The following is a 14,507-nucleotide window of genomic DNA, read 5'->3' on the forward strand; positions in this document are numbered from 1 at the left end:
CATTCCCGCCGCTATTTACTTTGCGTGGAATTGAATCGTGCCCTTAGGCTACATACACACTAGTGTTAATATTCTACAATGCAATATAGACTCATGTAAATGGCTGTGAAAATTTAAATTCATTGTGCTACGTCCATGTTCAGAAGCTGTCTAGTATATTTTATTGTCGTGGGCAACACGACAGCAACGAGCCTATAATAAGTGGTTTTAGGTAAATCAGAAAAGCTGACTCATCAAAGGGTGAATTAAGCTCTTGATAAAAGGACTTATTTTTTCCTTTGTCCTATGTAATAATGGGGGTACTGCTAGTGATAACCACTATTGGAGAAGCCTATATATATATATTACGGATCATGATTGTACACCATGTTCGGGTTACCTGATCCTCAAATAGCTTTTCCAGAACAGAAGCGCTAAGAAAATGAAATAAATAATTTAAAAAAATTATTTATATATATAATTAACCTACCCTTGATCCTAACATTCTCTCTCCTACCTTTTGCCTCCAAACTCCTTGTGACTGTATTGTTTACAAGCGCCTCGCCACATTTCTTTTCTCCCACTGCCTCCTTGACCCTTTTCAGTCCGGCTTCCGTTCTCTCCACTGAAACTGCCCTCACGAAAGTCAGCAATGACCTCCTTGCTGCCAAATCCAAGGGCCTCTACTCTCTACTCATTCTCCTTGACCTCTCTGCTGCTTTTGACACCCTCTCCTGCTGCATATCCTTCACTCCCTTGGTCTACGTGACACTGCTCTCTCCTGGCTGTCCTCCTACCTCTCTGACCGTTCTTTCTCTGTTCCCTCTCACGAACTCCCCCCCCCTCCCCCCTCCCTCCCACAGCCTCTTACAGTAGGTGTTCCCCAAGGTACTGTTCTTGGACCTCTCCTATTCTCTCTCTATACGTCCTCTCTAGGTAAACTCGTCCGCTCTTTTGACCTCCATTATCTCTATGCTGACGATTCCTCACCTGATCTTACCCTCTCTACTGACTCATGTCTCCCACTGTCTCTCTGCCATTTCTTCCTGGATGTCCCAATGATTTCTCAAACTTAATATGTCTAAGAATGAGCTGATCGTCTTCTCACTTTTCCACATAACCTCATTTCCCACTATTTCTTTATCAATAGATGGCATAACTATCTCACCTCGTCCCAAAGTGCGTTGTCATCCTGGACTCTCCTTCAAGCCACAAATTCAGAACCTCTCAAAGTCATGTCGTTTCCATCTCAGCGTCTGATCTTGGAAATACTCCTTTCTCACCCAGGATGCCACCAAAACCCTCATACATTCACTGGTCATCTCCAGATTGGACTACTGTAACCTCCTCCTATCTGGCCTCCCCAATTCCCATCTCACTCCTCTCCAGTCTGTCCTCCAATGCTGCTGCTCGGCTCATTTTCCTCTCCAAACGCTCTATATCTGCCTCCACTGGCTCCCCTTCAGTTTCATAATCCAATTCAAGGTTCTTACACTCACTTACAAAGCCCTCACCCTTTCCTCTCCCATTTAGATCTGTGATCTCATCTCCCTTCACTCTTCTGTCCACCCTCTTCGTTCACACGCCGCCTTTCATGCCAATTGATTACTTCCTCTCACTCTCGCCTCCTAGATTTTACCCGTGCTGCTCCCCAACTGTGGGACTCCCTCCCTCTCCACATCAGACTCTGCACCTCTCTACAATCATTCAAACAAGCTCTTAAGACCCATTACTTCATTAAAGCCTTCCAGCTCTCATCCTAACTTGCTGCTACATCTTCCTTCCTCCCCGCCTACCCCATCTGTGTTACACCTGTTTGTCTGCCCCTCCCTTTTAGAAAGTAAGCTCTTTCAAGCAGGGCCCTCTACCCTCTTACTCCCCACTAGGGCAACTAACACTTGGCTGCTTATGTGGGTGTAAATGTTGCTAATAAATAGCTATGTTTATTATCCATGTCCGTGTCCTGCATTGTATTGTATTGTAAGTCGCTGGTTACTTAGTTGTTTATGTACTTAGTAAGGTGCTGCGGAACACTTGTGGCGCCATATAAATAAATGCTAATAATAATAATAATCTTTAAATAATGCAGTACTGTTTAAATTATAATTATTTATAAAAAGCAAAATGTTCTTGTAAATTATACAGGCACCACTGCAGCTCGCCAGTGTCTTTCACTTGTACCTTCCTGTCTTTCAAATTCCGTGAATAAGGTAGCACATGAGCCAGGCAGCAAGGGATTTGAAAACTGGTTTAAGTGAAAAAAGTGGCGTGGTTATGGTGAGCTACAATTATTAATTCAAAGAAGAAAAACAAACTTTATTAAGTGAAATAAGTTAATATCAATTTTATTCAAGGTTTTGGGGTCTATATACTAAGACGCAGAGAGAGATATAGTACAAATCAATCGGCACCTAACTATCATTTTTCTAACACTGCCTGTAAAGTGACAGGAGCTGATTGGTTGGTACTTTATCTACGTTCATTTTATCTCTCTCCAAGGCTTAGTACGTAGACCCCTTTATATACTGCTGTTGCCCATGGATCACTAGCTAGGGAAAAGGGTCGGGGTTAGTACAATGTAACGTGTAGGAGATGGTGCATCTTTAAGTCAATTTATTAATCACTTTACTCATATTCTGCTTGTGGGCTACAAAAGGCTTATTCAGCCTGAGACAGTTCTGGTATGGGCGTAGTGGATTGGCACTTATGATGTTGTAGGCGAGCCATGCAGGCTGGTACTTTGACCCTTCCTTCCATCCACATAATACCCCTCCTCAATCCTCTGAGATGAAGAAGATTGACAAATGGTGTGGAGAGAATATGCAGAGTTCCTTTCCCCCGTCAATCCCCTTACCTTAACCTCTCTCTCTTTTACACTCTCCGCAGTAACTACCACACTTCTCTCCTCGCAGTTACCCCCTCCTCATCAGACTTGCTTCTACTTGTTCCCCTTATCTTTATCATAAGTAACCCCCATTCATAATTGTCATCAACTCCCCTCATCTATCTATCCCCTCATCCTTAGTCAATTACCTCATAATCATTAATTTCTCATGCTGTGATAACAGCAACTGCCCAGTTCTCCTAGATAACATAGGGGATGGAATAGGATGGCACATTGATCTCTTACTATTTAAATAGTAACAAAAAGCATAAAAAAATATGACCGAAGTGTGCCGGGTTGATCCTGATTTATTATCCATGTGCCAGTGCCGGGCTGCTACATGGTCTTCGGCTGCCTGGCACCGACACAAGCCATTTGTCCCTTGGCTATGTCTGCCCCCGTCTGTATTGTCTTTGTGGTTTTTTTTATGCTTCTTGATACTATTGAAATTTGTCTGACGCGCATCTTTGTAATTGGAAAGTTTCATTTATTTCAGTGAGATTTCATTGAAAACGCAATGACGTGAGATTAAAGCATGATAAAAAAAACCCTGCTTAAATGTACTTGTGAATGCTTAAATAACCAATGTAGTTTGTAGTGTGTGTGTGTTTCTTATTGCATATAAACTCCGGTGTTCGAAGGGATGTTGTAGGCATCCCGGCGTGCGGGATGCCGACGGTCTAGATACCAGCGCTGAAATCCTGACAGCGTCGGGATCCTGGCACCAGTATCCCGACCACCGGCATCCCGAAGGTAAGTATCGGCCGTTGGGGGCTGGTTAGGGTCAGGTACTAAGGGAAGGGTTAGGTTGAGGGGGAGGTTAAGTTTATGCGTCGGGGTGGGTTAGGGTTAGTGCTAGCATACTTACCTATGGCTGTCGGGATTCTGACTGTCAGGATGCCGCTGTCGGTATTCTGACCAGCGGAAATCCATACTCAACCCGTGTTCGAAACCATAGAATCATAACTTGATCAAATTATGTTATCTCATCTATGTGACCGTGACCTTAATTTCTATAGCAAACATCCTGGATATTACTTTTCAAGTACTGTTGATATACTTTTCTCAGCATTGTTCAAATATAAATCAAGTTAAATTGTTGAACTTTATATTTAAATCGCTTTTTATATTCCCTTCATGTATGGTCTGAGTATTTTTAGTAGAGATGAGTGGTTCAGTTCTACTTGGTTCTGTTCGCCAAATTAGCGCAAGTTCAGATTTATCTTGTTGCTTATCCAAAACACGTGAGAGCCAGATAGCCAATAAGATGACGTTTCTCAGTTCCGAACAGAGCAGAACCGAACCGCTCATCTCTTAATTTTAGGTATGATCTCGCTCTACATTGAAATAAAGGGGATGCCTACAGAACAGTATTTTTACTGTTGTTATACATACTTTTACCATTTCTGGCCAGCAGCCCCGAAGCCTTGAATTTGCTATACATTAATGCTGCATGCAGGGAGTGAAAGGCAGCTTGTAAATTGTAGGTATAAAGTCATGAGACAGTGTTCTGTTTTAAAATGGAAATTGCATTGAAGAACACGAACTACACAAATGAAAAAAAAAAAACACATAAGAAACACTGCCTGCAGTAATATACAGGTTTTGTGTATTTGTATTTTTTTTTTTAAGTGTGTTTTCACCTTTTAGCTATCTACCACTCTCCATAAAAGTACTTTTTAGCAAGGAATCCTGCCACCCCACCAAACGGGATGTAGTTATACCGGTCTCAATCCCGACACTGTAATCCCGGCAAGGGATTTATCATAGGCGTCGAGGGTTAGTGGGAGGAGGGGTAGGGATAGTATATTTACCTGCGCTGTCGGGATGTTCACCCTTTGGGCTGCCGGCGTCTGGATTTGAACCGCCGGGTTGACGTCCGGCAGTCAGTCATACTGATTCCCACCAAACTACTAGTGGAAAAGGTGGAGAATAAACAATGAAGAAGAATTTATTTTAATTTTCATTAGAATTCTTTATATTAATTTAGAATTGTGTATATACTCTCTGTATGATTGTTTTATTCACCCAAGGTATAATGTCAAATTTTTATAATACATTATACAAAAATTAATAACCCTCACTCGGTTTATAGGAAGGGGGGGTGGAGTAATTTTGTAGGGTAGCTAACTGGGTGTGATCTTATATAACACTGGCTAATGTGCCAGGCTTTGCCTGGGATTTTTTACTTTCTCCACCTCCCCTTATGTGTTTGTTCTTCCCCTCCTTTTATTGTTTATCACTTTTTTCTCGCTTTCATTTAGATTTTTTCTTATGTGGTTGTTGGTCTCTTTTAGTCTCTCTTAATTTGTCATTTAGTCTCTCTCAACTTTTGTGTCTCTATCTCTTATTTAGGACCAAATGGAATAGCATGTGAATTGTGGCAATTTGCTTTGTCTATATAAAAAGTGACTGCTGTAAATCTCGTAGGTAAATCAGCAAAATCTCAGCACTTGCTGCAACCAACAGGCTATTACATTTAGACCTTAAGTCTCTCTTTGTTGGTTTCTTTCTCTGCTTTAGACTGTCTCTATTTTTGTCTCAGCCTCTCTCTCTTATGTAGTCCCTCTAAACTTTGGTCTGTCTCTCCTTTGGGGGGGGGGGGGGGATTTATCAAACCTTCTAAGAGCATAGCAACCAAGCCTCAACCTATTATTTTATAGAATCTACTTTATAAGTGCTAACTAGGTGGTGTTTGGTTGCTCTCGGCAACTTCTCCACTCTTTAGGAGGCTTGATAAGTCTCCACCTCTGTCCTTTTGTGTTTCTGCTTCTCTTTCCTGTAGTGGTGTGGTGTAGAGGATAAAAGTATGCATGTTGAATTGGTGCACGATAGAGAGGAGTTGGGTATGAAATACCGGCAGTTGGGATGCCTGGTGTCAAAATGCCGACAGCGACGTCTCGATTCCCCGGTGTACCTTCGTTCGGGATGGCGGCTGTCAAGATTCTAGCGTCGGGATTCGATGGCCGGCATCTCGTCCGCCGACATACTATAACTACATCCCGATAGAGAGTCAGTAAATCGGAGAGTGTTGGAGGTGAGGAGAAAAGATTTTCATAGATAGTGGCTTCTGGGCGGTTGTGATGGGACCACCTTTCAGGCTGACTGACTTGTTTTGGTGTGTTTTTTTTTCCCTGTTTAATGTATTTTCTTACTGTAGTTGGCACGGGCAGTGCACATAATGGCGGACTTGTGCTTGAGCAGCCGTGGTAAACTTGCCTTAAGCGGTATTTGAATGCTCACCTGAGTGAGTTGGTATACATTTATGGAACTGAACCTAGTGCGACAATATCACGCTAGGAGGCGTTAGTAGTGTTCTTGCTAGACTGCGGGAAAGGCAGGGCGCAGATGGTCCGGACACGGAGTATCTGTGCGCGTCGAAGGCGCGCTCCAGAAAGGTGGGCGTGACTGAGCAGGGGAGGGGCGTGTCCTTGTAACAAGCCCCCAATTAGTCACACTTGGGGGACGTGCCCTGCACTTATTGAGGTGCTGAACTTCCCCCAAGCTCTCCCTTCACGGTGAAAAGATGCATGGCATCTATTCACCTGGTGGAGATAGCTCACCGCAACTTTTCCTACCTGTGGGACACTGTGGCCCGTGGGTGGGAAAGGCACAGGGCAGGCTTTTTTTTAGAAGGGTGCCGTTAAAAGGCCAGGGTGTACTTTGCCCCTTGAAAATCGGGCAGGGTGCACTGCCCCACTAAAACAGCCTAGCGGGAACACTAGATAGTGAACCATGTATTCTGTGTGAGGCTGGAGGGATCCGCCCACACAGGGTAGAAAAAGGTAGTGTAATTACACCTGAGGGCTGCCCAGTGGATTCAGTCTAGGGAGTACTGAAGGTGCATACACACGTAACGATTTTGTTACCAACGATTTTCTGTCAGATTATCTGTCAGATTTTTGAAAGTGTAATGAACGATTTTCTGAACTACAAACGATTTGTGTAATTTCCCTTAATGAAAATCGTTCAGTTGGTCAGTCAGAGTGAACTGCAATCTACAAACGGGAACGCGCATGAACGATAATCGTTCATCGTTATAACTCAGAAACTGAACGTTTTTTCAATGATGGAATGATAACGACGTCGTTATTGTTAAATCGTTCAAAAAATCGTTACGTGTGTATGTATCCTTGAGGCAGACCAGTGAGGCTGCAAGTGAAATCCGTCCAAAGAGGACTGAGACAGCCAAAGCCCAGTGTGCCGTGCCAGGCCAGTGGAGAGCCAGGAGGTCATGTCCAGACCTGCAGTCAGGCAGGAAGGACCACAAATCTCTAAGACTGTGTATGTGAAGTTGTAACTGCCAACTACAGGCCAGGAGGCCGTGTCCAGATCTACAGTCATCCAGGGAGGACCAGAAGAGAGACTTTAGGCCAAATTAAATAGGATGAGAGTTTAGAAAATGTGAGAGTTTAGCAGTAACCTCTCACACTTTTCAAACTCGCCAAATGTAATAGAGTCCAAGAACATGCAAACTCGCATGTTTTAGACTCAAACTCTCACGATTTAAAATCTCATCCAGGTCTGTATTACTTATATATCGGATTTGACTGTGTATTGTTATTAATGAGACTATATGTAAATGGCTGTTTGTTGTGTTGTTGTTGTTTTTTTTTTGGGGGGGGGGGTTCATAGGGGTGGGGGGGGGATTTTGTTTCTTATATTGAGTTTTTGATGTGAAAAAAGTTTTATAAATAAACTCAATTTAAAAAAAAAAAAAAATCTCACTCAGATGTTTTCCCATTTTGAAGATAAAACTTGACCAATGTGACAGGTTACTGCTAAACTCTCACATTTTCTAAACTCTCACCCTATTACTTTTATCCCTTTGTGTGACTTGCAAGCCAGGCCAGGAGGCCAGTATCTTTACCTTTGAGAGACATCACTAAAAGTCTGTTACATTCGCTGACTAGCTGCTCCATTATAGTCAGGGTTCAAGCAGTGAGGTAGTGCCCTGCAACCATGTTGTTTATTATTTTGTTCCTGAAATACGGACAGTAAAGCACCATTAATTTAAATGTAACCTGCAAAGCTGCGTGTGGACCTTTATTATGCACCTCCTCACTGCACCACTGACCTCTCTACTGAGCTAATTACCCCAGATAGCTCCCACGAGTTACTAGGTCTATGCGCTAGGTTTAAGATCTCAAATAATGCCTTTTATATGGTAATGAAGTTGCATTTTTGAAAAATAATTTTCAGCATTCATTCATTATTTACCTGTTTGTATATAGATGGTATGCAGTGACTCACACGTAGCTTGTGTTTGTGCATGGCTAGCCCTTAGGGTGCAAACATTCAGGGACATAGATTGAAAACAAAACCACAACCCTTGGCAAGAATGTGTTACTGAATACGCCACTTGCAATGAAATTGTTCTTGATTTCCAATAGAGAACATCTGCTGCCAGCACACTACCCCCCATAAGATACTGATGCTACATCCGCACCTTGTGATCACCGCAAGTTCCACTCTTGAGCTCCACACGGTACCCTGAAGACCGCCTTTGTGACTTGTCTGGGCCATAGGCGAGGATTAACCCTGAGGCAGCAGAATTTACTCTGGCACCATGTCAGGTAAGAGAGAGACTTGCATATTTCTTTGTGAAGTGTATTATGCATTTATTGAATGTAGAGATTATTATTTTTTTGTTTCCTTTCTTTCTGTGCACATTGTAATATGTTAAAGAATGATGCCTAAACTCTAAAACTCTAATAACATATATAGCTATTGTTGACCGATGAGTATTTGGTTTTTCATTCATGTAGTAAAGTTTTCATGTCTTCAGACCATTTACGAGAGGCATTGCACATCTGAATACAGATATGTCCACACACACCTATCCTCAAATAGCCCCATTTTGTACGCCACGAACTTTGCGACCTAGCCGCGCCATGGGACTTGTTTTAAAATATGCGTCTTACTCTGCTACTTTTATACGAATTCCTTTGCAACAAAAAATTACTAATCCGAAGTATTTAGTACGCTATTAGCGACTTGGGGCATATTTCAGAGATAGACACAGTGCCGATGTTTTTGCAGTTGATCGATTATCAGTGGTCTGCATTCGCCTGGTTCGCAATGCACATGTGTCAATTTCCATAACTGTCGTCTCTTGAAGTGGGGATTTATTCATAGGGGATTCGCAAAGTGATTGGCAGGAAGAGACAGTTTGTGGGAGGCAGTGGGTGGAGGTGGCGGCAGAAACACAGATGTGTTGCAAGCGTTTTCGTGGCTTGTCCCTGACTGCGATCCCGTACGCAGAAAAAATGGCTCTGGTGTATGAGTCCCATCAGCCATTCTGTGAGATCATGGGGTTACCAAGCTTCGTCTTTGCTCGCAGTCGCTTGGATTGTCAAAGCTGCTGGTGGGCGTCTCCATACAAATCCCAGCGGCTGCGATATTTGCATATTTTCGCACAGCCACTGCATATAAATTTGTAGCGGTGGTGGCATTAGCGTACATCTCTGAATTGGGCCCTTAGGGCCTGATTCAGCTTTATGAATAGAGTAAGATATAGCAAGTAACCGAACCCGGCCACACCATATTGCAATGCAAGGGGTGCAAATACATACATTTTATTTGCATGCAGGGTAAATATTGGCTGCTTTTGCATGTAGCCCCCAAATGCTGCACAGATTTATTTTTACACTGCAATGTACATTTTAATTTGGACACATTCCTCCCAAATCTAAATCTCTCTGCACATTTTAAATCTGTCCCACCGGCAGTGCAGCATGGTTTTACCAAGATGCACAGTTACTTGCTCTTTCTTACTCTATTCCCAAAGCTGAATCTGGCCCCTAGTACACTATAAGTGAATAAGAAGCAGAGTTCAGGAAAAAGTACGTAATCTGGGTAAAAAGGCAAAAGTCAAAGGTCCTATACAAGTGACTCGTACCACTCGTCGTTAAACTTAATCTGCTACCTTATAGCAATACCTTTTGTGACAAAAAATACTCATCGTAAATACAGTACTTAGGGGGTGATTCGGCTTCGGATGGAATTGCAAAGCTGCACTCAGACAGCTTTGCAATTCCGTCCTTGCTGATATGCATATGCAACAGGAGGGGTGTGACACCCTCTGTATGACACCCACCTGCTGCATTTGTGATCCTAGCGCTGCAACCTGGACGTGGGCCAGCTGAGTAAGTTGAAGCTTACTCAGGCTGGCCGGCTTGCGAAGCCAGGAAACACTTTCCAGGAAACACTTTCCATAGACGCAGTTCCTGGCCTTGCCACTCCTGGAAAATGGGGCCGACACCCCCGTTTCCAGGAACGCCGGCCATCCCTGCTCCCGCACTGCCTCTTAAATGCCTCTGCCTTAAATGCCTTGTGCGATCACACAGGACCCGTTCCCCGATAATCGGGAATCTGCGTTCAGCATTGCATGTACCTTCAATGCTGAATCAGGCCCTTAGTACACAACTGTATTAGCTACTTCGTACACTATTCGCGAATGCAGATGCAAAATTCAGGAGAGAGCACAGAAATCGCTACCCATGGAGGAGCATCTAAGTTGCACTAGGCATCTCGCACCATATGGCGTAAAAAGGATGGAAGTATGAGGACACGTGTAGTGGATGTAGACTGGAATTCCAGGTGTAGGGCACATAAGTGTGGGATGTACTCATTTAAAAAATGCTGTAAAACCCCTGGATAATATTATATATATTTATTATATAATATTATATGTGCTTTGGCCTGGTGGTTCTTTTTGGATCCCTCCCAGCTACCCCTGCGGCGCAACTGTCCTTCAGCGCATGCGCAGAAGAACTTAAGAGGGACTTCTGGGTCATAATCCCAGAAGTCCCTATATCGCAAAGGACAGCTCTTATGGGAGAGCTGTCTTTTTTTGCTAGGTACATACCCACAATATTATCGCCAGTACGTACCCGAATTGGTGGTATGTACGGTATGGCAAATGCAATGCTTAGTACATCCCACCCATAGGATGATAATGATATAAGAGCTTATGGGAAGTGATTGTCCTGGAGAAATATAATGAAACATTACAAATAGCACCTAATTAGACATTAGGCTGCTGAAATCTAATATCTAATTGGCACATATGTGTTCTATAATACATGTTCATAAACAAGCCCTTCTGTTTAGTTACTAATGTTGCCTTCTTTATAACCAACTTTTAGGGAGTTGCACACCGTCCCCGGGCGGGTCCTTCTCAGCCCTCACACCAAGCATGTGGCCACAGGATATACTCGTAAAATATACACAGGTATGAGCCAAATCTAGGGAACAATTAGCTGGTGAATATTTGTGTGCCCTAGTTTATTGGTTTTACTTGTTTAATTAGCATATGCATTTTTATGTATAGATCTTTATCATTTTATACCGATTTGCAGAAGGAGCAATCTGTAGAACAGCCGGAGTTTCGCTATGATGAATTTGGTTTCCGAGTAGATAAGGAAGGTGAGAATGTTGCTTTTCAAGTAGTATTTGGAGAACAGGTTTTTTTCAGTGGGTATAAGGAAATCATTCCTCATAATGTCTTCTCACCTCTAACCATTTACCTCCCTCTCATTTATTTCTGTCCTATACTTTTATTTTATACTTGCATCTATCACTTTGTTACCAATGCCATCTTTACTTTGTATGTTACAGATGGAGCAGAACCAAATTCAAGCAAGCTCTTAGGTATCCCCTTGACAGAAGACCCCCAGCAGAGACTAAAGTGGCAGGCCCACCTGGAATTCACTCACAATCATGATGTAGGAGACCTAACATGGGATAAGATTGATGTAACCCTCCCTCATTCTGACAAGTTGCGCTCTCTCGTTCTTGCTGGGATCCCCCACAGTATGAGACCACAGGTATGAAGCAGAGAAAAAGAAAATCATGGCACACCTTTCCACACTGAAAGTGTTTATTGCTTGATTAAAAAAAGACAAGTTGACAAAGCTATGCAAGCAATGAGTAAAGCTAGACTCTTTATATACACCCATCAGCCATAATATTAAAACCACCTGCCTTATATTGTGTAGGCAGGGCAGTCGATCGCTTCGACGGGCCTGGGTACTGGAGGAATGTGGCCAGATACTATGCGCGCTCAGCACAGGGGCTGCTACAGTGTGTGGGGGGAGTTGATCAATGCAGTCGCCCTCATCTGTAACCTGCCCACCTCTGTATAGCAGCGCAGCCACCCACAGTGCCACATCAGGCGATGAGAGAGAGGAGATTGCTGCTGTGCACTGCAATACCTATGCCCAGGTAAATAAGGAATAAACACCCAAACACTGCAAATCAACCCCCCTCCCCCCTCCACAAAGCCCTTGTGCATAGGTCCCCCTTTTGCTGTCAAACAGCCCTGACTCATTGAGGCATGGACTCCACAAGACCACTGAAGATGTCTTGTGGTGTCTGGAACCAAGATGTTAGCAGCAGAACCTTTTAAGTGCTGTAATTTGCAAAGTGTGGCCTCAATGGCTCAGACTGACTTGTTTTTCCAGCATATTCCACAGATGCTCGATTGGATTGAGATCTGAGGAATTTGGAGGCCAATTCCTAAATAACCTTGAACTTTTTGTCATGTTCCTGAACAAATTTTGCAACATTATTCTGCTGAAAGTGACCACTTCCATCAGGGAATATAATGTCCATGAATGGGTGTACTTGGTCTGCAACAATGTTTAGGTAGGTGGTACTTGCCAAAGTAACATCCACATGAATGCCAAGACTCAAGGTTTCCCAGCAGAACATTGCCCAGAGCATCACACCGGCCACCTGCTTTCCTTATTCCTGTAGTGCATCCTGGTGCCACGCACCTAGCCGTCCACATGATGTAAAAGGAAATGTGATTCAATAGACCAAGCCACCTTCTCCCGTTGCTCCAGTGTCCAGTTGTGATGCTCACCTGCTCATTGCCGGCACTTCCGGTGTTGGACAGGGGTCAGCATGGGCACTCTGCAAGCTGCAATGCACTGTGTGTTGTGACACCTTTCTATCATAGCAACATTAAGCTTTTTTGCAAGTTGTGCTACAGTAGCTCTTCTTGGGATAGAACCAGACAGACTAGCCTTCGCTCCCCACGTCCACGCCTGTCACCAGTTTATCGGTTGTCCTTCCTTGGACCACTTTTATTAGGTACTAACCACTGCAAGACCTGCCATTTAGGAGATGCTTTGACTCTGACATGGGCCAAATTTGATTAATAGTCGACAAAGTCGATCAGATCCTTACACTTGCCCAGTTTCCTGCTTCTAACACTTCAGCTTCAAGAACTGAGTGTTCACTTGCTGCCTAATATATCCTGCCCCTTGTTAGGTGCCAATGTAGTGAGATAAGCAATGTTATTCACATCACCTGCCAGTGGTTTTAATGTTATGGCTGATGAGTGTATGCAACAACATACTGTACGTCAGTAGCTTTAATTTATTGCACAGATCTAGAGTTTTCCATAATTCAAGCAACAAAGGGGGATATTATTATTATTACATTTTATTTCTAGAGCGCCATAAGTGGTCCGCAGCGCCGTACATACAGTAAAGGGTACACAGAACATTACATTACAATACAGTAACCAAAATATAAACAGAACACAAGTAACAATTAGCAACACCATTCTCCATACACAATACAGCTCTGAAGGTGAAGGCTGTTATAGAAGTGCTGGAGAAGAAGGCTGTGAGACAGTGTGGGAGGAGGACCCTGCTCCTAGGAGCTTACAATCTAGGGAGATGCATCAAAGCTTCTAAATAGTGGGCCAGTGGAGAAGTTTCTCCCATACCGACCAATCAGCTTCTACCTATTATTGCATAGACTGTATTTGATAAATGCTTGCTAGAAGATAATTGGTTGAAATAGGAAACTTTTCCACTTGTCTGCTTCACTCTTAAGAAGCTTTGATACATCTCTCCCATAAGCTGTGAATGATTTGTCTAATTATGCTATCCTGTTAGGCAATCCTGACTTGTGAAACAAAGCAACAACATATTCTGCAATCATGAGGGAAAGCTGAAACAATGCTCAGATCACCGTAGAACACTAGAGTAAAACTCTTGTAGCTTTAGTAAATAATAAAGCTGCCCGAAATAAATGCAGGTCTGCTGTAAGAGTACCCCATAGACAGCCTGAGTGGACCTGGTTATCCTGTTGATATTTCTCTGCCGTCAGTGCCAGCAATATGTCATAGACTTTGTTTAATTTCTAGGCCTTTACATCTTCCAAAATGAATGACAGATTGCCACAGCACTTTATACCCTTAAATTCGCAAACATTTAAAATTCATTATGTGCAATGCTTAATTAAACAAGGATCAATAACTTATTGCATTATGACCCAGCTCTGGATGCGACTCTCTGGTGCCCTGCAGAAGAAAAGGAATTCAGAGATGACTTATAAAGATATTGTGCGCAACAGCTCCAATGACGAGACTCTAGCGGCTAAACAGGTACTGAGGACCATTTTCATACAATGCTGACAAACTGCTTTCTTTGTGTCCTAAGAGTTCTACTTACCTTTCCATTGCACATTGCTTTTATGTGAAAGGAGTATTTATTTTATTATTATTATTTATTACCAGTTATTTATATAGCGCACACATATTCCGCAGCGCTTTACAGAGAATATTTGGCCACTCACATCAGTCCCTGCCCCAGTGGAGCTTACAATCTATATTCCCTATCAC

At 43.0% G+C, this 14,507-nt stretch overlaps 1 protein-coding gene across 3 annotated transcripts in view; it reads left to right on the forward strand.

The window, feature by feature from the left end:
- The window catches only part of SGSM3 (small G protein signaling modulator 3), a 72,934-nt gene that overhangs the window by 20,656 nt on the left and 37,771 nt on the right, over nucleotides 1–14,507 (forward strand). For all 3 annotated transcript variants that reach the window (XM_088456868.1, XM_088456870.1, XM_088456869.1), the window contains exons 2-6: nucleotides 8,257–8,439; nucleotides 11,014–11,099; nucleotides 11,227–11,293; nucleotides 11,486–11,694; nucleotides 14,163–14,270. In XM_088456868.1, coding sequence (XP_088312994.1) covers nucleotides 8,433–8,439; nucleotides 11,014–11,099; nucleotides 11,227–11,293; nucleotides 11,486–11,694; nucleotides 14,163–14,270 — 477 coding nt within the window. In that variant the 5' untranslated portion in view covers nucleotides 8,257–8,432. The remainder of the gene's footprint in view (nucleotides 1–8,256; nucleotides 8,440–11,013; nucleotides 11,100–11,226; nucleotides 11,294–11,485; nucleotides 11,695–14,162; nucleotides 14,271–14,507) is intronic.

The sequence above is a fragment of the Taudactylus pleione genome, unplaced genomic scaffold (genome assembly GCF_031769625.1).
Source record: "Taudactylus pleione unplaced genomic scaffold, aTauple2 ptg000726l, whole genome shotgun sequence".
Lineage (NCBI taxonomy): Eukaryota > Metazoa > Chordata > Amphibia > Anura > Myobatrachidae > Taudactylus > Taudactylus pleione.